We start from the raw sequence: 27,864 nt of genomic DNA on the forward strand, positions 1-27,864 counted from the left end.
TACAGCCCTTTTAAATTTTCTTTCGAAATTGGTTTCTACTCCATAACTTGATTGAGAAGTCTGATCGAAAAAGTACGAATTGTTTTGGATTATACGCACCAAAATTAATAAGAAAAAGTGTTTTCCCGAGAAATTTTGGTGCAGTCGATTTTTGGTAAAAAAGGAAGGTTATCCACTGCCTTTTTTTGAGGGCCGCAAAAAAAATTGTCCCAGATCGACCCGGAAAAAAATTTTCTTATAGAATGTGGCCTGTAGAATCCATAACTTCAAACAGTTCCAAGATTGGGCTACTAGTTCAAAAGTTACAGCCCTTTGAATTTTCTTTCGAAATTGGTTTCTAGTCTATAACTTTTGATAGAGAAGTCTGATCGAAAAAGTACGAATTGTTTTGGATTCTACGCACCAAAATTAATAAGAAAAAGTGTTTTCCCGAGAAATTTTGGTGCAGTCGATTTTTGGTAAAAAAGGAAGGTTATACACTGCCTTTTTTTGAGGCCCTCAAAAAAAATTGTCCCAGATCGACCCGGAAAAAAATTTTTCTTATAGAATGTGGCCTGTAGAATCCATAATTTCAAACAGTTCCAAGATTGGGCTACTAGTTCAAAAGTTACAGCCCTTTGAAATTTATTTCGAAATTGGTTTCTAGTCTATAACTTTTGATTGAGAAGTCTGATCGAAAAAGTACGAATTGTTTTGAATTCTACGCACCAAAATTAATAAGAAAAAGTGTTTTCCCGAGAAATTTTGGAAAATCAAAGTATTCAAATACTTACCTTGCGAAGTATTCGAATACTAAATATTTCTGAAAGTATTTGAGCCTGTATTTGAGTTACAAATACAAATACTGCTTCCATAAAAGTATTTAATTACAAAGTATTTGAATACTAAAAAGTATTTATAAAATCGAATAGGTACTGGCCAGCTGATTTGATCCAATGGTGGATGAAGTTACTCTGCTTGAGGGGAATTCAGAATATGCTCATGTTAGATTTCCTGATGGAAAAGATGCAACTGTTTCTACTAGACATTTGGCCCCTACAGGAATTACACCTGAAGAAACTTCAATCTCAGAAGCAGAACACTCTTTAGATGATATTACTGAACCTACTAATCCTCAGATAAGTGAAGAATTGAAGGCAGTTACTGATCCAAATTTGCACGAATCATGAAATCAAGATCCTAATTTAAGACGGAGTTTTCCTGTTTCTACTAGACATTTGGCCCCTACAGGAATTACACCTGAAGAAACTTCAATCTCAGAAGCAGAACACTCTTTAGATGATATTACTGAACCTACTAATCCTCAGATAAGTGAAGAATTGAAGGCAGTTACTGATCCAAATTTGCACGAATCATGAAATCAAGATCCTAATTTAAGACGGAGTTTTCCACATTGACGACCTCCATCCTATTTTAAGGACTATGTGAGCTGTTAGGGGGGAAGAATGTAATAGATTTAATTAGTAACAATATTGTTGACTTTACAATTGTTTTATGTCAATTCAAGGTATTATATTGTTTCTTTCCTTCTCTAAGAAGAATTATCTTCAATTTAGTTTAATAAAGCCTAGATAAAGGTATTTAGTACAACAATTTTTATCATTTGAAAAGGCATAGGAAATCCCTATGTCTACTTCTATATGAATATCACTGTAGATCTTAGATCATACATAATATATTATATGATCTCCAAGATATAGATCTATTCATTTACCTACACTTCGAATGACTATTGTAAACTTTCGTCTGTAAAATGGAGACTTTTCGATTAAATACTGGTGCACCTCCCATCCACTGACACTATAACGACAGAAGGGTGCTATGAAACATGATTTAAGAAATAGACAAATATCCCATGAACTAATACACAACATCGATGTAGGTAGACGCCAAAAATAGACATAAACCGTTAAAACATTACTTTAAAAAATAAACCAAGGAACCAAGACAAGAAGATAAAATATTGGATTCGGACACTTCGCCGCCACCAACTCGGCCTCGCCGTCTCGGCGCGGCTCTTTGTGAAGAAAACTCTTAAAACAACTACTTTTTGCAGAGACTTCTTTATAAATACATCCAATCACATGCCTTAACAACACTGTTAGCCGACAACATAGTTAAATATGACTTTATAATACCAGCTTTTAGTAACAAAAAAATTTCAGAGGATCACGGATAACCCCCAACTCACTCATAATGACGTTCCCCATGTCCAGAAAAATCGTTCAAGTAGCCCCCCCCCCCCCACCCCCAGAACTGCTCTCGGCCTACATCTGTCTAAGCCCGATGGGAGTACTGGCAAAATAAAACGCTGCCAAATTATCATGGCTTGGGTACTACACACCTCGTGCAAACCAGAAGGATTTGATCACCATCGTGAGATCTGGTCAACTCTTAACCATATCAGGGAAAACTGCGGGAGATCCACCACCCCTGCAGCCTATAACAAATGGGGAAGCTTCCTTTAGCTCCTTCAAATACTTTCAATGCTATTTTGATTTTAACTTTGGAAAATGATAGATTTGTTAGATACTGCGGATAATTAAATTTTCCTCAGCCTCCCTGTTGTCAGAAAAGCCGGAAGCAGACAGTACCACTATTAAATAAATATTTTGTTATATACAGCACCTGCACGTCGATTATCCTGTTGGTAACATAATTAAATATTGGCCTATGTGGCAATTGATGAACATTATTGAAGTGATCTCCAAACTTGCAAAAATTAATTTGAAATAGTTTATTAAATACAGGAGTAAAGAATGTATTATAATAAATTCAAAAATTTAAGGCACATATACTCGAATTTACCAAAAATAACAGTTATACTTACTTTTCTTATATAAAATTATCAAATGTTTTCTTATTAACACTTAGCTAAGTGCTTCACAATGCAAACATAAATTTCCAAAAATTCTGGAAAATTTTGAAAAGAAAATTAGATTTGAGACTTCTATCATATAAATTCATTTAAACTTTTTCATTATTATAGTATAAATAACGAAAAGAAAAAGAAAACAAATTTTAAAATTATTTCATATACACAAAGAAATATAAATATTTTAAATAAATTTTAACAATAAGTGATTTCAACAAAAACATACATATAGCTTATTAAAAATTAATTTGTTTATGGAATGAACAATATAAACGTTTAACATACAATGCACACATTTGTAAAGAGAACAACATATAAAGATACACACTAGTTAAACAAAGACTGAAAACAAAAAATCATAACTGAAATACAAGGCGTCTGTGCTTACTAATTTATATTTTTTGTCACTTTATCTGTGTTTATATATACTTAATATTTACATAGATGTACAGCTACTTCATTTATAATCACTTATAAATACTTCCATTAAAGAATGAGATTGATTCTCATTTTTGGGAGATTCAGATTTCTAAAACAATTAAATGAGTAATCAAAAGGCAATTATTGTTACAGGTATCGACTTTCTACACTAAAGACAGAGATAGAGCATGTACCACAAGTTGCCTATTGGTTGTAGAGGTAAACTGTTGTCACTTTTTCTCGTCTTTAGTGTATAGTCGATGGCAAAAGTAATTCTTTCACACAATACTCACCCAATTAGCGCCTATTGGTAAAGCCTCATCGTCAGAATGATAACATTTCTCGTGTTCATCATTCTGCGAGAACCTATGCACCGCCGCTAACGTACCGTAACCCCTATCACCCTTATAAAAACCGCCTCGCTCGTCCAACTCTATGTGAACGTCATTTTCGGATATCCCTGTTACTCGATGTGGGCTTAATACAGGCGACGGATTATCACAGCTCGTTGTAATATCAACATTTCCGGATGAATTTATATAAATGCTCGTTGTGTATATCGGTTTTTTAGGTTCGGCGGCGACGTTCCTTTCTGTTTCGGTCGCCTTATTTTCGCACGATTTTCTACATATCGAATTGTCGGTCTGAGAGCCGCGCAAGGCGACCGATTCTTGACTGTTTCGGTAATTTTTCGCGTTCACTTGAAGGGAAGTGTCGTTCGTTTCGGCCTTTGCCTTTGTATCTTCATTGACCGTATCGATTTTTGGATCCATTTTCGAGATTTTCGGCGCTGTGTAGGTAAATTTGGGCATTCGCGAAATCCAGTGGTCGCCCATTGAACCGATCGAGCTCGTACTGGCGGCGCTGCTCGAATTTGAGCTGGAGCTGACGTATACGCCACTGCGCTTTTGATAGAAGAGAATGTAGGCGCTGTTGTTGACGAGTACAGAGCTGATGTCGTTGGTCTGTTGGCTCAAGTTCGTTACTTTCGTGTCGTCGTACAAGTACCATTGGTTATCGTAGGGATTTTTGCAAGCTGCCGTGTAATGTCCCGTCTCTATATCAGTCCCGTGGTGGTAGCAGACGCCGTACAAATCGTACGTGTTATCCAAAACTTGCGACTGTTTGCGTTGTCGTTTCCACGGTGACCAGCCCACCCCACCCAAAATTACGGTGTTTTGATTTTCGGTTAGGTCGTTACCCATATTCCCGTTTTTCTTATTTGCCAGGTGGGGGGACATGTCGAATCCGAAAACGGGAAAGTCCACCATTGTTGTTAGCTTCGTGCTGTGGCGACCTTTTAACGTTTGCCTGAAATGTGGGCCTTGATTTATTGCATTTGGAGATATTTGCAATGCTTACTGTCTGAAACGTTTAAAGTGGACGACTAGAATGTCGGGCAGCGACCAGACGTCCAATGTTTTTATGACGGGAAGGTACTGCTGGCACTGTGGACATCTCCAAGCATCGTCCAATGTTAGTGTTTCTGCTTTGGTGTAATGGCGTAGGCACTCTTCTAAAGTTAATGGAACACCTCCTTGTGCATTAAAAAATCATGTTAACATAGCAGTTATAGGAGACAATAAAAACATAAAAATGATAATAAACATTAAGGTAGATACAGGCCGCGCGCTATAGCAGACATCGGCAATTACGGGGAAAACTTGTACCATGCTGGTTTTCATGACTACGCCACTGGAAGCATTCAAGTAAACTGCGCACACGTTCACTGCGCATCTAAAGCTCTCACCATGCTATGACGTACGGCCTCTACTATCATTGTCTTTAAAAGGTTACAGTAGTGCCACATTTTGCGCTTTCCATGAGAACTTACAACTTTATCTGCTACAAATTTTCCAATTAGGAGCTCCAGTTAGTATTCTTCCCAATACAAAGAGACCACAGCGCCCTACCAGAGCCAGAGTTTATTTTTCGCCCAATGGCCTGATACAATACCTTCTCTGTATCAGTATCACAAAGGGGATATGTAAGGCTGTAGCTGAAAGATGGTAGAGGGCAGAGCAGGCACTTGGTCGTCTGCTCAGCCTATTTCCTGTACGACTCGGAAGAGGATCCACCAATCAAGGAGCTGGCCGAGTAGATCTGACGTTGGCCTCCTTTTCAATAGCTCACATGATCAGGAATGGGACTGCTATATGAGGAAACTGTCGAGAGCAGTTAGATGGACCACCTATGCTTTGTCGGAGAACAGGGCAGGTGGGCGAGGCGGCCGCATTAGTAAGCGACGCCATAACAAAGTCCTATGAAACGTTTCGAGGAACGAAGAAAACACCTTGGTGGAACTCCGACCTTGAAAAGGTTCCTAAGGAGGTTCGTAGGCTCTTTAATAGGGCCATTCGAAGTGAGAGGATCTCAAGATCGCCCAGCACAGGTATAAGGGCCATATTCGAATGTCTAAACGAGGACCTTCTGTAGTAACATAAAGGGTCTTCCTGATGTTCAAAAACGTCTACTGCGGCGGGAGGCTCCTCACATGTCTACTGGAAATACTCTTTTCAGGCTCTGGGAACTACATAACTTCGAACCCACCAAAAGGAGCTACTCGGGTCGGTGTAAGGGCGATCGAGTGGAAGGTAGCTGATTGGGTGATTACCGAGGGATCTTTTGAGATGGGATATTCCAGGTACTTATGCAGAAGGGCCTCGATCTGCTGCTCTTACATTTGTTGCACCTCTTTAGAACCTCCATGGCTTTAGAGTATATTCCCGAAAGCTGGAGAAAGGTCAGAGTTGTGTACCTACCTAAGCCCATCAGCCTAGCATCTCTCTTCTAAAACCGGTGGCTGACGGAGGGGGGGGGGGGTCAATCGTAAGATGGATGCGAGCCATGCTCAGAAGCAAACTCATTTAATCCTCAATCGGGACAACAGAGATGAGCGGTTACTACAGGGTGACCACAGGGTGGGGTATTGTCTCCACTGCTGCGTTGCCTGGTACTAGACGGGCTCCTCCCAACTCTGAACTTGGAAAAGACCTAGGTCGTTCCATTTACGAATAGAAGGAGAGCGGATCTTGATGGGCTCACTCTTCGAGGACATCAAACAAGTATGAACAGATGAAATATTGGGGAGTCATCATCTGATCTGGAAAGGGCTGAGTGAATAGGCAAAAAAGTCACTGTCCATGGACATGTAGAAGGGCTTTTGGTTGTACATGGGGCTTGCCATGTGCAGGGCAATGGAGCCCAGAAAACCACGCCCTTAGATTCGATCCCGTCCTCGCGAGAAGGGATGCGATACGAGCTGTCTTACTAAGATCAAAGAGTTATAAAGTCATTCTCCCAAAGAGGGAAGAGTGGCTGAACTTGGATTACCCATTCCTCAAACCTGAGGACCGAGATGTTAGCCATCATGACCTTTGCACAGAAGAACCTCCGCAGAGGTTACGGTAATCACCATGTATCGTGTGTCCCAGACAGAATGCACCATAGGGAAATAGAATTAATCTATTGTAAAGGATCCAGGAGCCCTTTGATATGTATTTGAAGTTAGCGTTCCACGTACGTTATTGCTCTTGCCTGATGCTAGAAAAAGATTGGAGTAGTAACGGGCGATCAAAAATGACTTGCTGTCGAGTCGCCTTTGGAAGTTCAGGTTAAGTACGATTTCCTATGTAAACAAAAATTCCAAGGGCGACTCGACAGCAACTCATTTTTGATCGCATGGTACATTAAACGCTAATTTCAAAGGCCTTGTGGATCCTTAAAAAAAATACATTGCCGTTTCTCTATGGTGCGTTATACTTAGGACAGACTGTATACATATGCAGTGACAGTCAGGCGGCGCTGAAGGTCCTGTCAGCAGACAGGTTCCAATCGGCTACTGCACTTGATTGCAGGGCAACTCTGGATAGATTAGGTGAGTCTAATGGGGTAAGCTTAATCAGGGCGCCAGCGCACTGCGGAATAGGGGGCAACAATAGGGCGGACTAGCTGGCTTGTGAAGGCAGTGGTGGGGTCTTCGTTGGTCCCAAGCCTACCCTAGGAATTGCTCCGTCTACTGTTAGGGCTAGGATTAGAGACTGGATGACCAATCAATTCCAAGGACTTTTTAACAGGGTCCCTTGGGTCTTCTAAGCTTCTAAAACGGAATAGAAGCCAGATTAGGAAGATCACTGGTGTCCTTAAGGGGCACTAGATGGTCAACTATCACCTGAATAATATTGGGCTTGTCGAAGAGTCCACGTGCAGGTTCTGTGGTGAGGTAGATGAAACTACCAAGCATGTGGTCTGTCATTGTGACGCCTTGATCAGAAACAGACATTAACTCCATGAAGACAGCTACCTGGAACCAGGGAGGGTGAAGCAAATAGGGTCCTATCCTTTATTGAAAGGACCGGGCACGGAACTTAGTTGCAAAAGAAAGGGGGTGGGCAGAATGGGCCATTGGTGTGCCTAAGTGCTGCCCGGTCGGGCTCCCAAGTGAATAGAATGAAGCATTTTTAGTTCTTTAAGCCGGATCGGTTTGTGGATTGTATCATTGTCACTATTAGTTGTAAACTGTGATTGACTGATCATGACCCAACAAGGTGATGACATGGATCGTGTGACGTAGACTAAGAAAAAAAGCTGGTCAGGTATGATGAATGGATGTATCCAAGTGACCAGACGAGGTCAAGTGGAGTATACAAACTCTTTGGACATCATGACGACAGTGGCCGATCAAAGCAATAGTGTTAGCAATACAGTGCGTGTACAGAATACAACAAGTTGCATGTGGATTATCTGACCTTGACGAGAAGAGGTTGTGAGTCTTATGTGTACAAGTTGGAGGATGTGTTCATGTGCAATTGCTCATTGTTAAAACGAGGGTTGCTCCTATGACGCCAGTGACATTACCACGCTTGGAGCTTCAAGGACCCATAAAGGAGAGTCGTTTTACCATAACGATTAAGAAGCAAGTGGAGTTCAAATTTAACTCTATGCATTTCTGGACCGATTCATGAACTATACTTAGTTGGCTCAGGTTGGAGACAAGCTGATACAAAGCATTTGTGGCTAATCTTCCAAGGATTGGCACTGGGTTCCGACTTTCGAGAATGTAGCTGATGATGGAACGCGGGATGAGATGCCAAGTGATGTTAGTTATGAATCTTTATGGCTGGAGGGCCCAGAATTTGTGTATCGTGGAGAGCCCATAGGAACCTATGGTTAAGAAGATCATTCCTAACTCAGAGCTAGAGATAAAAAAGGAATTGGTCATGATGGTTATGGAGAGTTTCTCGATTCCATCTGACCTCAGAAAGTTCTCAAAGCAAATTAAGTGCTTGGGGGCCATGGCGTTGATTATGAAATATAGAAAGAGACGCAGGATGAAAGAAATTCTTTGGGTACTGGGGGCGCGTGGTCATATGTGAGAACTTTGTGGAAGAGATGTGTGGTATGTCAAAGGAGAGCTCATACACCTGAAATGGGTGGAGCATGTGAGTGTGAGTTGATTATTTTTAACCATTGTATGTAACTGTGGGAAGGTGAAAGGACAAACGCTGTGATGTCTTGTTTACATGCCTTTCCCATTGTGCTATTCATTTGGAGATGGCTAACAGTCTGGACCCTGAGTCAGCACTCGCCGTTTAGACGATTCACAGCAAGAGTAGGTTATGAGTGACAACGGAACAAACTTCAAGGAAGTTTCAGAGTAACTCAAGAAAGCTCTGCATGAGGGAAGGTATGTCGGTGTTATCTAGTGAAAAAACTATTATTTATGGAATAGTAGAAACAAATTTAGATAAAAACTCACATTTATTCTTGGTTGTTGAGTTAATCTTCAATCGTTTTGGGTCAGGTGATCCAACGAACGGACTCTATTTATTTCAAATCCGTGGGAACAGTGTAGCAGACTACGGACGCGAACAGAGTCATTCCCATAAGGAAAATAAATAAAAAGCGAAGAGTAAACAGACACTTTTTAAAATTGATGATTAATGAGCAATGAATGTGATTGGGAACATAGTGCCTATGCTGTGTGACACTACTGTTCTTTTAAATAGATAACAATTATACACACAAGGTGTTTAAACACTCACTATATTACCTTGTAAAGCTTGGGCTTTCAGTTGCTTAACGCTGGAGTGCTCCTCGATGACGTCGCTATCGTCGGCGATAATCGTATTTTTATTCTCGGGAGTCCACTCCAGCATAAATTTAACGTGCGGAGGACCCCCCTCTTCGCTGCACAGGGCGAGAGCTTGGTCGATATCCTCCATAAATAAAGGATGCTGTAGCTTGGGATCGAGATAGCACGGAGGTTCGTTATCGTCACAGGCGGGATCCGAGATGCGTATTTTGAATACCTGCAGGTAACAAGTTCGCAAAGTGACGTTAGGCTAAATCCGTAAACTTACACCGGGAGGCTGCTCGGACGTGAGAATATCGTCGTGTAAAATCACCGCCATCTCTTTCAGCATTAGCTTTTGCAAATCTTCGTAGGAGGTTTCTCGTGACACTTGCATCGTGTATGGACTCCCTACAATTGTATTTTTAGTTCATTTTGCGTACACGTGTAGGCGCATTTTGAATTAACCAATTACACTAAATGTGAGAAATACAGTTACTCCTTGTGATCAGTTTGAGAATCTAAAATGGAGAATTGAAATTGTTTGTAATTGTAAAGTCCACCTTAGATGCAACTCGGTGTAACCTTGGTTTCTTGCTCACTATCAAACTAAGTTAAGGGAGGATCGTGTAGGGGTGAGGAATTAGTTTGTATAACTTTTGAATTATTGTGGTGGGTGAGAAACTAGTGACGTCATTGTTATGTATCGAAAATTCTAAATAGCAAGTAGCGACCTCTACTTCAATAGTGTAAGTTTTGTAACTAATATATAGACAAGCGTTACGTTGACACGATTCTGTTTCTTCATCCCTTAATTATGATAAAGCTCCAATTATTAATATTCAAAGATACAAACATTAGTCGTATCGATTGCCATCCATATTTGCATGTGATAGTTATCTTTGGGGGATAATTAGCTTACCTAGTAGTCATTATACAGTTTTATATTACCTTGTTTGTGTCAGGTTATTTGCCAGACCCAATATTATATTATATTAGCTTACAACAGTTATTAATTATACCAATATGTTGATATTTACGTCCAGTGTTTTGTATTATTGTTCGTTTCTGCAGGGTGAATTGCTACCCTACTGAAGTTCAACTGTCCTGGTTCAGTTTGAGCCTAAGATCTCTTTTTGTAGTGAACAAGGTGGCGCCATAAAGTGGTAAGTCAAATTGTTAGTACCCTGAGCATTATAGTTTTGTGTGGTTAAACCATGCGGTGGAGGCACCCATCGGGCGCGTCCCCGGGCGGCGGAAAGGGGGACGCTCATACCTGAATGATCGTGACTCGTGCTTTGGTGCGGGTAGAGACAATTATAAGTGGTTTGTCGAGCCACGGACCAAGTCAAAGTGTTAGCAAACGTGCACTTGTCATAGAAACGTAGCGTGACGAGGGAGACAGCGCAAAGGGGATTTCTGCCACTGCCACTTATTGGGAAACTGATTATTAATATACTCAAAACATCAAATAGACTGCTCTATGCATGCGGTAGAGTAGGACAGAGATCCCCCTTGGTACAGTGACTCAATTTAAAACAGTGGCGACAACAGGGTATCTCGATTTCGATTGGTCGTTCGTTGCGGTCGCCATATTGGAGCTAAATTCCAAACTGACTATAATTATAAATTATACTGTTTTAACAGTTCACGCTTCACCGTATTCCAGTATAATTACAGTTCAGTGGTAACAAATGGACGGTTGGTGCCTAGCTTAGTGCGACTTTTAACGAAAACTGACCATAGATCAGCTGTGGGAGTGGTTCGCTCTGTATGCACCAAGGTGATTGGTGGATGAGTCAGTTAGCTCCTTTCACACGACTATACTGTATTCATATTAAGAAGGTAGCGGTAGAACCATAGGGAAGTTTTGATTTTCACTGTGATTGGTTAAAACATGAGTCAGTATTACATTGAAACATAAAACAAACAACTGGCGAATTTTGTAAGCTGGTAGTTTATGTTGCCAACTAAACTGTCGAAGTGTCATTAGCTGTTAATGTCAAAGTTTATTTCTGTTCGCAGTGCTGGATATTTCTACTTTACAAAAATTTGGTGCCGTTTTATATTTTTATTTCCTTGTTTTAAACGATCAATTTCAAGAATGGCTTTCAGCTTTAGCGATGCAGAAACAGCACGATAGTATAAATATAATGCCGAAAACCGGAAAGTTCTACGATATTTCCTTGCCGACATCTCTATTTATTTATAAAAGGCGCCCGAACAGTCGTCGGCGAAACAATAAAATCCTTTTAATAATCAAAAATGCGCCAACTTTAACAATCACCACAAAGTAACAAGAGAAAATAAAACATCTGCCAAAAGGAACAAAGAAACAAAATCTTGATTAAAGAAAAAAAACCAGAGCATATGCAACGATTTATTTTCTTCATTACAAACATTATTAGTGTTCACGGTATATTTTGTTGAAAGATCCTCGTAACTTTTCCATCTATTGTTGGAATTTGAACCACGCAATTTTAACGCGCAGTGGGTTTCCAATTTCACTTTCTTCCTGTTGAGAATCTTATCCAGTTACACTTCGTCGAAACAGTTAGAACGCATGGAATTTAAATTGCCATCATCCATATTTTATTAATCTCTGGCAATTGAATTCAATTGGGAATTCCCCAGTAATTAGGACGGATTCATCTATAGATCTCCGTAGGGAGGATATAATTTGCGTTCTATCTTGTTATCCGTAATCGAAGTGTACCTTTTCTTTAGGTTTCGGCTGATATTTTTCATATTACAATTTCCATCGACCATTATTCAATTTATCAAGAAAGAGGGGTTACCTTTGATTTTCTTTTAGGGTTTTAATTGTAGGGTTCAAGTGTTAGTTCAAAATTTTAATTTTAATTGACCAGCTTAAGTTTCGGAGACGTTTTACATACATCTCTTGTTCGACATACAAATTTGAGCGGCCATTTTCTGGAATTGGGTCACTGTGTCATGAACGAGATTTGATAGCATATTAGTTCTAACTATTTTAGCCCCTTCTGGGTTATATGCTACCACATTCCAGTAATTTGTTATTATCTTTTGGAGTACGCCACTTCCTTCTGAAGCGGTTGGCCGGTTAAGTACCGTACCTGTGAAAAACTTACTACAAGTAAAGCGAGGCCCTTCAGGCATTGGTCAATTAATTGTGTACCGCGCTCTGCAGTGTGGGAGGTTTTTTTGTTGTTTCCAGGTTTTTCGATGCGAGAAGTGAGCTCACTTCTTGGCGTCAGCATCATTTATGCAAGGTGTAAGAGTTGCTTTATATGTTTTACTTGTACGTGCGAATTTTTGCCCGTATTTTCAATTTATTTGTGAAAACTTGTCTTAATTCAGTACCTAATCAATGTAATGAATCATTATTGATTAGGGGTTTCGTTAAATAAGGGGTTTCCGTTGCAGAGTTTTGAGTATTTGGGGGAGTAATGTGTTAAGCTATCCCATTGTGGAGTATATTTTTAATTTTATAATATTTTGTCTGAATAAAGCAGTATTTCTTTTCGTACCTAAATTGATTTTTATTCTTAATACCTCGTATCTTCTCAATTTCATACGGAAAGAGTTAAGTTAATTAGGTGGCGCTCAACCATTGGTAGGTGCAACGAAGTTACAAAGATCATTTTACCCAGAATGAACTACCACTGAAAGATTCTCAAGCTCTTATTTTGTGTTCAACCCTGAGCTAGTTGCCCTCTCTACCTTCCCGTTATACGCATATTATAGTAAAAAAAACTCAACTTTATTGGAGAAACAACTTACCAAACCGTGTACAACTGCCATCTTTCACTACGACGTTGATCCAGCAGAGCAAAACGTAGGCGCTGGTACTATCTTCTTCGACATCCTTCAGCTGGGCCACTTCGATACAGTAAATCGGATCGATTTCGGTAATAACCCCAATACCCTGTGTGTCCGTGAACGTCCGCAAGAAACCGCTCTCGCTTATTTCGGTTAGAAGCATGTTCGCGCGTGCTATCGACGTGTCCGACTGTAGACAATCGCGAAGCTCCGTAACCGTAGCTCCCGATGGCAGGTTGACGCCAATTTTCACTTGCCTCGGTTGTTGTGACGTGTATAGAACCTAAAAAGATTTGAAACGTTACCAACAGTAGACTTTAATGTGAAAAGAATGGCTCTAGCAAATATTATACTCACAGTGACATAGATCGAATGGCGATGGATTTGTGGTAACTGTACAGAGATGCATTGGAAAGGATCGAACGTGTTCGATTGCGTACAACATCGAGAGCAGCTTAACGACGACCGATATTGAGCTTGAAAGACGGCCTGGATGAAGGAATTATTACATCGTATGTGATTCGCTAAGGTCTCCGCGGCTATTACTTCGTCAGAGCGGCCAGAGGTCTGGAAAATGCCAGTTTTTAATTGGGGGATGTAACGGCTAAACGATTATCTATTATTGAAGTCGCAAAAATGCGATAAGAAAAAGGCTTCATTGCGTCTCACGTTACACAATGCAACCCTTTTGAGTAATTATGATAATGCTTTCGGAAAGTTCCCACAATTCTTGTATAATAAACTATAAATGACAAAGAAAAAAACGCTAGGTATTACATAAAGTAACAATTAGCACGTTTTAGTATATTGTGACAAACAATGCAAATATATAAGCGGAGTAATGACACAATCGGCTTGAGTCACAGTTTTGAATTGGTACAATGTATTGTTTTGATCAATTTGTGGATGAGCGCGTGTCGATAGTAAAAAGCGATGGTCTTGAATATGACATTATTAATCTAAAAAAACGTGAATAAATTTACATGTAGTTTAAAAGTCTCCCTTCACAAACAACAATTGTTTACTTTTCTTATCTTTAGAAAATGTTAATATGTAAAGGTCGATTGCATTGCAGTGTATAAAAAAACGTGTCTAATATTTAAATGCAAGCGTGATAATTGAATTTAATTAGCAAAGGTGTCTAGCGCACACGCTCTTTTGTTACTAAGACTTATAATATGGGAAAAAATCAATGTGGACACAAAATGAATCAATGCTTTGGTCAGACCAAGAATTCAAAAACGTCAATTTTGCTTAGTATAATATGGATATAAAGAACCTGTGACTGGAATTCCATCACTAACTTCACCATACTAAAATACTACTGTAACCAAAAACAAAGCACCCTGTCAGGGTCCAGACCAAATGTTACCGGTCAAAACTGACCAATAGGCTCAAGAGCAGAAGATAATACAATGGCCGAGAGGACGGCTGAGTAACAGTTCTTCAAGAAGAAGACTGTGGCGCTGGCCTATGACATATAATACTGTCATAGGATTAGTTTTCAAGAAAAATCGTTCAATTTAATGTCCCAGCCTGGCACATATTCCCGTCATTTCGGGATGAGACTGCCCTCTAAAGATTCCTTGTTTCATTAGGAATCCAATGATATAAGGCAAAGTACTTGCCAGATAGGGACGAGCAATTCACATACATGGGAGGACGGCCAGTAATTGACTACCTAATAGTAAATGAAAAAAACTGAAAGACATAGAAGAATTTAAAGGCAGGAACAATCGGATCACCAACCAATAGAAATAAGTCTAAACGGGAAGATCAAGATATGGAAAGGTGCAAACACGAAGGGAGATACAGTTATGGACAAGAGACACAGTGCAGCTGTATGGAGAGAAACAAGGAACGAGAAAAAATAAGAGGGAGAACAGAGGAGGAGTAGGGAAACATGAAGGAGAGTATTAAAAAAGCAATAACGTGAGGTAAATGAAGAGGACGACGGAGAAAATAGAACGCCGTAGTCGAGGGCATAGTAGGACACAGTGTACAGAAGAGAGAAACAGATATAGAATAGTGACGGAGAAAGAAAGAAAAAAGAGAAACAGAGAACAAAAAAACACGTACTACAAGGAAAGAAGGAGAAAAAAGGGTTATAGAGGAGCTGGATGAGAGAAGGTGGAAGGAGGCGAGATATCAAGCAGCATTAAAGAGATTGAAGGGAAAACGGCAGGCAGGGACAAAATAGTAAGTGAGGCTTGGATTTTAGCCACAGATAGTAATAAGGAGAGGTCATGAAGAAACTATTAAACAAGACTACCTGAAGAGTAAAAGGAATGGGTAATAGTGCTGATTTACAAAAGAGGTGCTCAAAATCGCATGGAAAGTTATTCATAGGGGAATCACGATAATGATGACTGCGTAGCGTACAGAATATATGCAAAGATATTAAATAAAAGAGAAATAGAGGAGAAGAAGATCTTGGAGGAAACACAAATGGGATTCAGAAAAGGGAGAGAAATTATCGACTTTATATAATATGTGTGGAAATAAAGGCAGCGTACGACAGAATGGAAAGGGGTAAAGTATGGAAAAAGATGGAAGATGGAAAAATAGACAATAGCGTATTTTCTATTTTCCTATCAGGATCAAGGAATATGTATCGAGAAACAATAATGAAGGTAAAAGATAGATAGGAGGGAATGAATCTAAAGTGTTCTGGGCATGTTTAGGGACTGAGACAGAGATATTCACTTAGCCCAAGCTTATTTAATTTCTACTAGAAGAGATATGGAAAAAATATTAAGACAGTGTCAAAGTGGGAAGAAAAAAGATACGGTCATTGGTTTATGCGGATGACACAGTAATAATGGCAACAGAGGTGAAACAGATGAAGGAGATAATGGGAGGAATGGAGAGGTATTTGAAAAGAAAGGGAATATTTAAATGTCGCAAAATCAAAGGTGATGAAATTTGGGAAGGGGGGAGGAAAGAAAAGGAAGAAGTAAAATAAATAGTAATAAATAACAAACTCAAATAAGGGAACTAAGAAACTAGTATGGACGTGGTCACTTGCGACCGACAACCGAACAGAATCAGTAATAACCTCGGTAATAACTCGGGAAGCAAGTGACTAATCGAAAAATCAAAATCAAAAATAATTTTAGAATAAGACGATATCCTCGAAAATATCTTTGCCATACAATGTTGAGAGGCGTGCTTATGTAAGGAACAGAGATACATATATAGAGGTGGAAGGCATGGAATGAACTAGCAGGAATTACAAATGGGTATCGAGTTTAAACAAAAGGACACCAAATTATATATTAGAGGAGGAAACAAAAATGGAGAAGATATAGACAGTGTCTGAACGAAGGGCGGTAATATTGGAGGAAAGCAGTGAATGAGAAAGAGCATTTGTCAATAAGGACAAACACAAAAAAGGAAGTTGGGAGCAAGAAAGAAATGGATACGGATGGGATGAGGTCGAAAGGAGAAGAGAAAGAGGGGAAAGGATGGAAGATGGACTCACAAGTTATACCGATACAGCAACAGAGAGAAAATTGAGAGATCACGAGGAAACAGTAGGTACAATGGGCTGATATGAAAATAGTGAGATGCGGAAATGAAGTCACATGCAATTGGAATGTAAAGAGGCGAAAAGAGCACGGGAAAGTAGGAGTAAAGTTCTGAAGGAGGGGGAGGAGGAAAGAAAGAATGAGATGATTTGAGGAAAAGGAAAAAAACATACATTTTAGGTTTGATATTGTATTTAGTTTATTGTATGAAGTTAGAGGGAAACTAAGTATACAAGAGAAGGAATGGGAATATTACTTACTTGAGGATAAAAATCGGCAACAAATAAGTAAAAAATTTTGAAATTTTTTTTTTGACAGTGTTCAATACGGAACGCCGTTGTATCTTTTAATAACTGAACACCCGGACTAAAAAAATTAACTATAATTGACGCAATGGTACTAAAATTTATAGAAATTTACTTTGTGTTAACAACAATTGCCTAGTTGAAATTAATAATTGCATATCTTCCAATAACAACTCGCAATAATTTCCCCTTTTACAATTTCAAATAACGGTTTTTGTGCGAAATTTCAAACACTGTTATTGAAATGGCATATTTAACAATTTCAAATCGGCAGTCTTATTCATATATCACGATTTAGAAATAACGTGTTGAAAATTTTAATGTTCAAAAATTATCGATTTGATATTATTAAATAATCTTTAATATCACCTTCACGCTTTGTAATAAATTTCAATTTCAAGTTGAAATAAAAAATTCAATTCTCTATTTCAAACTCGTAACTTTGGAACGCACAATTTAATTTTTAATATCAACTCTGTGATATTGCTAATTCGATTTACTTCTATGTCATGACATATAAAAAATTGTGGCGCCATCTATCGAGTGATGTCAAAAGTGAGGAGCGAACCTCAACCCAACTAATCACGTTTGATGTCTCGTTTGATGTAATTACCGCGAAAATCTACTTTCAAGTGCTTATTTTATTACCCATATCGTTCATAAATACATTGTGCGAATAATATTGTCAAAAAAAATGTACAATTACGCGAAATGGATATTTTAAATTCTGTTCCGATTATTAAACTTACTGTCGCTAGAGGGCAGGTCAATTTGCTATATGTGATTTAAAAATATCGCCTTGATATTTTTAATTCATTTACCAATATGTGCGACTTGATATTTTTAATTCTATTGCACAAATTAGGTACTAATTTCTACTTGAAATTTTTAAATACTTTGCATTGTACACGATATGAAACTTAGAAATATAATTCGTGAATTGTATATTTCAATAGGATATTAAAATTATAATTATAAAAACTATAACAACCTTTGTGTTAATTACAATTGTCAATATGGAAACTACTTCTTCCATTGTCGCAAAAATTTCAATCCCGTCTAACGTTTTATTTGAAACTGCATACCTATTAATTGATTTTAATGAAAATTTCAGGCACGTTTTAAAATGTTCAGAATGCAAAATTATAACTTCTGTTACGGAAAAATCGGTTGATGAGTTTTAAAAACATATTTTCGTTATTGAAAATTAAGAAATGAAATAGAAAATTATTCTATGGTTGAAAATAGCTTTTATTTTTAAATATCAGATAAACATTTTTGATATCAAAAACAGTTTGTTATGAATACTGAGAGTTTGAACATTCAGCAATGAATTCTTCATTGTGGAAATTAATAGGGATGGATATTACTTGAAACAAGAAATTGAAAATTATCGTTATGTTGTGGATTGAACATCCAACCAAAGGAATCAATGAAATTTATTAATATTTTAACTCTAAATAATAATAGTTTTGAAATAAAAAATTGTTTTAAAATACAAAGTCGATATCATGAAATGCGTTTGAATTAACAAACTTAACACCATAATTGAAGAATTACAATTATAAATTTCAAATAGCGAACTTCGCAAAGTATTTAAAAATTCCAAGTAGAAATTAGTAATTTGTGCAATAGAATTAAAAATATCAAGTCGCACATATTGGTAAATGAATTAAAATTATCAAGGCGATATTTTTAAATCACATATAGTAAAGTCACTAAATATAGAAAGTACCGCAATCCATTGGGCCCGTGAGTTAGAGAGAGAACGCATGATTTTTGCCCAAAAATGGCGGAAGTCACCAGATTCTAGTAACTTTAATGTTAGGGATTGTTCCACCTGTTTGGAGATATCTGTATATATTTTTATAAAACATGACAGTACTATGAAGTTAGGTTATAAAAAATTACAGCTATTCAGATTTTGTCAATTTTTTTAAGTTGGCAACAAATTTGCCCAAAAATGGCGGATGATTGCGGTACTTTCTATATCTATTATAGTGACTAACATATAGCAAATTGACCTGCCCTCTAGCGACAGTAAGTTTACTAATCGGAACAGAATTTAAAATCTCCATTTCGCGTAATTGTACATTTTTTTGACAATATTATTCGCACAATGTATTTATGAACGATATGGGTAATGAAATAAGCACTTGAAAGTAGATTTTCGCGGTAATTACATCAAACGTGATTAGTTGGGTTGAGGTTCGCTCCTCACTTTTGACATCACTCGATAGATGGCCCCACAATTTTTTATATGTCATGACATAAAAGTAAATCGAATTACCAATATCACAGAGTTGATATTAAAAATTAAATTGTGCGTTCCAAAGTTACGAGTTTGAAATAGAGAATTGAATTTTTTATTTCAACTTGAAATTGAAAATTATTACAAAGCGTGAAGGTGATATTAAAGATTATTTAATAATATCAAATCGATAATTTTTGAACATTAAAATTTTCAACACGATATTTCTAAATCGTGATATATGAATAAGACTGCCGATTTGAAATTGTTAAATATGCCATTTCAATAACGGTTTTTGAAATTTCGCACAAAAACCGTTATTTGAAATTGTAAAAGAGGAAATTATTGTGAGTTGTTATTGGAAGATATGCAATTATTAATTTCAACTAGGCAATTGTTGTTAACACAAAGTAAATTTCTATAAATTTTAGTACCATTGCGTCAATTATAGTTAATTTTTTTAGTCCGGGTGTTCAGTTATTAAAAGATACAACGGCGTTCCATAGTTCAACGTGCAAAAAAAGAGAAATCCGGGGGCGGACATAGCCTTATCAATATGCTAATATTCCCACATATAAACCATTGAATTTTTTGTTATAAATTCAATGTTATAAAAACGTATACTTTCAATTTCAACTTGACTGATTGCATTCCTCCTACATTAAAAATTCAACAACGTGATTCACAAACGTCTAAAAATATAACAAATTGTTCTTATACAGTTATAAATATAAAATTATAACATGAAACGATTTAGTCATCAACGGCGAGTTTTTTTCCCTAACACAAAGCGTGACGAAATATCTCTCTTTTCCTTTTTAAACTTGAATGAGAAATAAGTTTACGTGTAACCATACAAAATTGAATGTCGGTATTAATAAAAAACGGAGTCGGTTTAATCAATATGCCTCCAACCGAAATTAATCCTTGAAATACTCCCCCGTTTTTCACATAAATATTTTAACAAGAGCACGCAATGTTATCAGCGAGTCGCTAAAAGGGCGCGTTTTGGGGAGAAACTTGAAAGATCTAATCGACGAAAAATTACTTCAAGATTTTGCAACCCTCGCGCAGATTTGATATAAAATCTATTAATTGTATTGCGTTGTCATTTGGATACGAAATCACAAAGAAATAGCTGAGAAAAGTCTGGAAAAACACCAGGAATGAAAGAAATTCTAGGGAAAGGCAATAAAAGAAAAAGATTAAGGGTTGGATTTGTTTTTTAATCTAAATTTTGTGTCTCGACGTCAAAAACAGATTTTTATTAGAAACAACAACATGAAAGAATTGATATACCTACTTTAAAGGCAAATTAGGGGACAGGGGGATGGTTTATCGTCGTTGTAGAGGGTGGAGGTAAGATAGATTAAAGGATTGCATTTGTTTTTAGCGCATTTTTGCAAATTTTTTAATCTCACTCTGCCCGGCCGGCTGGCTGGCAGCAAATGCGGATCCGTCGAAAAACGCTTGTACAAAGACGAGGAGTGTACAGTGTACATACATACCGGGGCCGTGTAAACTTTAGGGACGGGGCGACATGATGTGGGACCATCCCCGAGCGTGTTATACTAACGTGGTGATTTTTCAGTTGTCTTCTTCCACAGTTTTGGTCAGATTGTTTTCAAATTGGCGTGGTCAGAAAGATCTTGTAAACGCGCACAACTCCTGCGTGACGGAATTTTGTTTTTTTTCCAAGGGATGAAATTAGCTACCTTTTTCAAGGGGGCGCGTCTTCGAGGGATAGTCGGTTTTGAGCCTCCGAACGTTTCTTAGAGCACGAATCGCGGCCTCCCTTTCTCGTGTCACCAATAGAAGCTCAAACTATGAGGGTTTAGAATGCGCTAGAATATTTTTTGATCTAAATTTTTTGCCTCGATGTCAAAAACGCATTTTTATTAGAAACAGAAAAATATACCTACCTTAAAGGCAGAATTATTAAATTAGGGGATGGTTTATGATCGTAGTAGAAGGTGCAGGCAGGATACATTAAACGACTGCATTTGTTTTACTCTAAATTTTGTACCTCGATGCCAAAAACGGATTTTTATTAGAAACTGCAAAATGCAAAAATTACTTTAAAGGGCCAATTGTTAAATTAGGGGCTGGTTTATCAACGTTGTAGAAGGTAGAGGATTGTTTTGACCGTTCCATCTGTTAGATCTTCTCGCCGCCTCACACCTTTCCTTTGAATTTTCTTACGAAATTGGTTTCTAGTCTATAACTTTTGATTGAGAAGTCTAATCGAAAAAGTACGAATCGTTTTGGATTCTACGCACCAAAATTAATACGAAAAAGTGTTTTCCCGAGAAATTTTGATGTAGTCGATTTTTGGTAAAAAAGGAAGGTTATACACTGCCTTTTTTTGAAGCCCGCAGAAAATATTGTCTCATATCGATCCGGAAAAAAAATTTTCTTATAACGGGCGATCAAAAATGAGTTGCTGTCGAGTCGCCTTTGGAAGTTCAAATTAAGTACGATTTCCCATGTAAACAAAAATTCCAAAGGTGACTCGACAGCAACTCATTTTTGATCGCATAGTAGAATGTGGCCTGTAGAATTCATAATTTCAAACAGTTCCAAGATTGGGCTACTAGTTCAAAAGTTACAGCCCTTTGAATTTTTTAGGCAGGATAGATTGCATTTGTTCTTATCTAAATTTTGTGTCTCGATGCCACAAACGTATTTTTACTAGTAACCGCAAAATGCAAAAATTACTTTAAAGATCAAATTGTTAAGTTAGGGGTTGGGGGATGGTTTATGAACGTTGTAGAAGATGAAGGCAGGGTAGATTAAAAGATTGCATATGTTTTTTATCTAAATTTTGTGTCTCGATGCCAAAAACGGTTTTTTACTAGAAACAGCAAAATGCAAAAAATACTTTAAAAGACCAATTGTTAAATTAGGGGCTGGGGGATGGTTTATCAACGCTGTAGAAGGTGGAGGCAGTGTAGATTCAAAAATTGCATTTGTTCTTATCTAAATTTTGTATCTCGATGTCACAAACGTGTTTTTACTAGTAACCGCAAAATGCAAAAATTACTTTAAAGATCAAATTGTTAAGTTAGGAGTTGGGGGATGGTTTATGAACGTTGTAGAGGGTGGAGGCAGGGTAGATTAAAAGATTGCATTTCTTTAAATCTAAATTTTGTGTCTCGATGCCAAAAATGGATTTTTACTAGAAACTGCAAAATGCAAAAATTACTTTAAAGGGCCAATTGTTAAATTAAGAGCTGGGGGATGGTTTATCAACGTTGTAGAAGGTGGAGGCAGGGTAGATTGAAAGATTGAATTTGTTCTTATATAAATTTTGTGTCTCGATGCCAAAAACGGATTTTTATTAGAAACCGCAAAATGCAAAAGTTTCTTTAAAGGTCAAATTGTTAAATCAAGGGTTGGGGAATGGTAGGTAGAGTGGGTTAAGGGGTTGTAGTCGAGGTTGTATTAGTGTTATTTACCTACTTACCTTAAACGAAAATCCTGGCAAATTAGAGGTTGAGGTGGAGGATGTTTTATGATCGTTGTGAAGGATTGAAGCAGGGTCGATTAAGGGATTGAATTTGGTTTTTGTCTAAATTTTGTCTTTGAACATCAAAAATGAATTTTTATTAGAAATCTGGAAAAGCAAAAGTAATAATAATAATAATAATAAATATATATTCATCCTGTAAAAGTGTATGGGACAAGTCAATTAAACACAAGACAAACATTTGACATTTAACAGATGAAAAGTGACACTTTAAAGACAGAATGGTAAATTAGGGATTGTGTATAATCGTTGTAGATGGTACATATTTATGGCATTATCTTCAGAGAGCAAACTTCACGCGAAACTTTCTCATAGCAATGCGATAGTGCTCATTTTTGCACATCCCGTTCAGATAAGTGACACAGACGTATTTTAGATAAGGCTTTATTTATTATAAATAATACAATATAAAGGCGGCAATATTAAGCTTGAATCTATTCATCGGCAGGGAGCTGAATTATAGACAGTTGCAATGTCTGGCGGCTAATTTATTGAACTTTCGCGATTTCACTTTCTCCTTGACGTAACCCGAAGATGTTGCAATTCTTTGCGACAGATAAGATTTGTGGCGTTATCATATGGCGGCGGCACCGGTTTTTGATTGCTAGATTGTGACGAACCCGCGTTCCTACATTTGGCACGATTTCTATTGCGCACGAAGCAGGTGACTCCATTTGGTCCACTGCCAAAATGAGTCTCAGGTGTAGTAAACAAAGCAAACGTCTGGCGATATCTTCCTCTCGCGAAAACCGTTCACCTGCAATTACTCAGCGAAGGTGATCGCCGTTTATAAATAGACGACTACTATAAATAATGCAAATCACTAATCTCGCCCATTTAATCGATAGAGGCCGCTATCATCAAAACATTAGTGTGACCTTAGCTAAAAACAAAAACCGACGTTCAACAAATGAATTAAAGGTCATCGTTTATCACAGCATTCTCTTGATATCAACTTCCTGACGTATTACTAATATCGCGTGCACCTACCCCGTGTGACCTTAACGGTTCGCGATCTTCTCCTTCGGCCCGAGTAAGCAAAATTGAAACCTGCAACACCAATTCCAAAAGACATCATTTGATAATGCAAAAATCAAGCGCTAATTACCCAACGAGAGTAGATGAAACCCCGCGTAAGTAATTGGCCCTTAATTTTCAGCGAAATAAAAGATTCTTCAAGAGTCAGTATCTCGGTCAGTATTGTCGTCAACCATATCGCGTTTTAAATCAGTGTAGTAGTATTTAAGTACAGAGAGTGATAACAACAAAACCACAGTAGTAATGTTTGTAATTTTGATATGGATAGATATGAGCCACACAAAAGACGTGTTCCAGAGCTAGACAAGCCTAGGCAGAGGAAAGCCGTGGCTATGAATGACAAATGACCTAGAAACATGGAAAAAGAAAATTTGGAAAGCGCACGTACGTGCAGGAAAGGTCGTAAGGCGCGCCCAACGTGCTATAAAAGTCTAGAGAGCGCTGAGAATGATAGAAGAGGATCCAGAAAACTGTTCGTTGTTCTGGAAAGCCTTTGAAGGATCTGGAAAGCGGAAGGATTTCCAGAGCCTTCTACACGCTTTCGAGAACCTTACAGCGCTCAGACCAGAGTTAGGGAATTTCTGAATTTTTCTGGAAACGTCCCAAAAACTCTTTTATACCAAAAACTGGATGTTTGCGTGCATTACGCTTTGTGTGGTCATATACGGTTCCGAAACGCGCCGATTGCTATTATTTCTGGAAAGATTTGTGCTTTAACTTGTCAACCGAAACATTCCCAACAATTCCTTCCCACGTGCGAAGTTTTTGCGGTTGTCTAGAATTCCATGGAAGTTGCATAACGCAGCGCGGCTTACCGTTTTAAATACGTTTTACACCGGAATATAAATATCTAGGAATAGATGACCTTGATAGTACATGCGACCGTGAACGTTAAACAATCTGGGTCGACATCGACGGCGGATGTGCAACTAATTAAGGCCATCTTTTTTAATTGAATTAACTACACCGACGCGTTTCATTGATAAATTCGCAAAATGGCAACGTCGCAAACTGGGAGGAAATCAGCTGTACTCCCCCTCAAAAACAATAATTTTGAATCAATTCGCAAATTGTAAACATAGAGGGTTGTTATGTAACAGATAAGGCCCTTACCTTAATCGATTTATACTTCTTCTTGGACGCCGTATTTAAATCCTCGTGAACTTTATCTAGGAGCCACTGCAAAAATTCGAGTGCGTCATGCTGCTGCGTGCCTTTGTATTGCGACCCGTGCCTCTCGACGACCTGCTTAAAAGTTGTACTAAGCTCGGGGCTGTACTGGCACGCCCAGAGCGCCTTGAGTATCAACGCTAGCTGCTCGGTAACCTCTCCCTTGGTCCCGTACTTTTTCGAATTGAGCTTATTTCGTCGCGACAAATCTATCTTGTACTGATCTAGGACGAAGTACTCGGCAAGTATGTCCGTGTGCGATATGCACTGTAGGATGGCGTTGATAAAGCACGTATTGCCGTGATTTCTCAAGCCGGTAACGCCGGGAGTCTGATCGGTCGCCCACGTTTGCAAGTGTACCGGCGGGACCCTGCTGTCGAGGCTCGAGTTCATGACGGGCACGCCGCCGATGTGCTGGGCGATTTTGTTAATGAATTTCCTAAATGAAGGCCTACGAAATACTTTCTTATTGTTACGTTCCGATTCATTGTAAGTAGGTGGTTTGTTTTCAGTCTCCTCTCTAGGTTTCGCTCTTCGTTTCGACACTCTGGTCGCGTTAAACGGGTTCCTCGGCAAGGTAAATGTACGTTTTAATTTGGAAGGTTCCGCCGATTGAACATTTGTTCTATCCGAATTCACAGTCATCTCGTGCGATTTTAACAGCTCGCCTTCAGAATTTGATTTCATCACTGCTCCTACATTACCATTAGACATAATCACATTGTTAAACAATTACTTAAATAATAAAATTTACTCATATCACATTATTACACAGAAATACACATAAACAACTAATAATGAAATCCGCCATTACGAATCTCGGCGCTTTTAGGTGGCGATCACGTGGACTTGTGCGCTCCTCTGCGCCATCTATGGGCGCGTTTTTTGGGAGGGAAAATTCCCCTCGCATAAAGATAATTATTGGTATTATCTTTGCCTCGCAGCTTAAAAAATTATTCCAGGCATCCGTCAGCGAATTTCCTCCATTTTTCAGATAATGGGCTATTCAAATTTGTAACATAAGTACATATGCTGTATACTACGGATTTAAATTGGTAATTTTCCACTCGGAAAAATACGCCAAAATATTCCTCCCAAGAATAAACTTGATCTATAACAAAAAAACTGTAATTGCATACAACACAAATTTGATATCATCTAATCCGGTGGCCCTGACATTTACTCATGACCATGATATACACCTTTATCGTCCTTAAACTAAATTGAAACAGCTTCAAATCATCTCTAATAACAGTGGATGCTTATGCCATGCCATACATAATATGGTGTTTCAGCAGTGTTATTGATTTCAAGTTACAAACGTATTAAAAGCCACTGATATCATCTCTATTGTACCTACCTGTATGGGCACTTTGAACAATAGGAATCCTTCACATAGGTACTTTACGTCTCTCCCCTTTTCCTACTATCATTCAATCCCTTTAAGAGGAACTAAAGCCAAAGTAATAAAGATGCAGAGAAAGCCTTTTTCAAGAAGGTATATGCGACGACGTATGCCTTAATTTTAAAGCATACTATTTTCAGGCCCAGATGAGAGCATACTGCCCTATTAATTAGTATTGCATTAAGAATTCCAATAGGTAATTCTCTGATATTTGTATGTTGTTCACCGGATTTATACATCGCTGTACAATCATAGGTCTTAGAACAATGTATGTACCTAGGTAAATCAAGAATTCACGGGCCTAAAAGCAATATCCCACTTTATACTAAATTTCCTTTTATTTCCCCAACAAATTTACACATCCTGAAACATTTCTATACAGTATTAACAAGTAGAGATAGGGATTTATGCATGTATTGTTTTTTCTTGTATACTGTTAAATGACAGAATCCTTCTGAAGGGCGCCTAATTTTATGTAACCAAAAGAACTTCTTAAAACAAATAAATATATGGCTGTCATATTAATTCATTTGAATACTAAGGTATTGTTGCTTTGACCTGCGTATTTTTATTTTCGTTCGTGTGCGATCTACTTATTCAACTCGCGAAAAAGTTGATATTGACAGTAGGTAAAAAATTCTTGGTCCGTATGGACTAGAAACCAATTTCGAAAGAAAATTTAAAAGGGCTGTAACTTCTGAACTAGTAGCCCAATCATAGAACTGTTGGAAATTATGGATTCATACAGGCCACATTCTATAAGAAAATTTTTTTTCCGGGTCGATCTGAGACAACTTTTTTTGCGGGCCTCAAAAAAAGGCAGTGTATAACCTTCCTTTTTTACCAAAAATCGACTACACCAAAATTTCTCGGGAAAACACTTTTTCTTATTAATTTTGGTGCGTAGAATCCAAAACAATTCGTACTTTTTCGATCAGACTTCTCAATCAAAAGTTATAGACTAGAAACCAATTTCGAAAAAAAATTCAAAGGGCTGTAACTTTTGAACTAGTAGCCCAATCTTGGAACTGTTTGAAATTATGGATTCTACAAGCCACATTCTATAAGAAAATTTTTTTCCGGGTCGATCTGAGACAATTTTTTTTTCGGGCTCAAAAAAAGGCAGTGTATAACCTTCCTTTTTTACCAAAAATCGACTACACCAAAATTTCTCGGGAAAACACTTTTTCTTATTAATTTTGGGTGCGTAGAATCCAAACAATTCGTACTTTTTCGATCAGACTTCTCAATCAAAAGTTATAGACTAGAAACCAATTTCGAAAGAAAATTCAAAGGGCTGTAACTTTTGAACTAGTAGCCCAATCTTGGAACTGTTTGAAATTATGGATTCTACAGGCCACAACAGACATAGGAATAGATAACTAAATTGCTCTATTGTAATCATGGTTACCTTAGGATTCGTGATTACTTTAGTAACCATGATTTTGATTACTTATTTGTATTCAT

At 37.9% G+C, this 27,864-nt stretch overlaps 1 protein-coding gene across 1 annotated transcript; it reads right to left on the reverse strand.

The window, feature by feature from the left end:
* Nucleotides 1–3,104: 3,104 nt before the first annotated feature.
* Nucleotides 3,105–26,076, reverse strand: LOC116177654 (ubiquitin carboxyl-terminal hydrolase 31). Its single transcript, XM_031496677.1, has 8 exons — nt 24,936–26,076; nt 13,527–13,736; nt 13,131–13,452; nt 9,658–9,779; nt 9,348–9,606; nt 4,658–4,832; nt 3,589–4,606; nt 3,105–3,404 (listed from the first exon to the last, which is right to left on the reverse strand). Exons 1-8 carry the CDS (start codon nt 25,704–25,706, stop codon nt 3,333–3,335), a joined length of 2,949 nt encoding a protein of 982 aa, XP_031352537.1. The 5' UTR covers nt 25,707–26,076; the 3' UTR covers nt 3,105–3,332.
* Between the last annotated feature and the right edge of the window lie 1,788 nt (nt 26,077–27,864).

This window comes from Photinus pyralis, unplaced genomic scaffold (assembly GCF_008802855.1).
Source record: "Photinus pyralis isolate 1611_PpyrPB1 unplaced genomic scaffold, Ppyr1.3 Ppyr1.4_LG8, whole genome shotgun sequence".
NCBI classification, from domain to species: Eukaryota; Metazoa; Arthropoda; class Insecta; order Coleoptera; family Lampyridae; genus Photinus; species Photinus pyralis.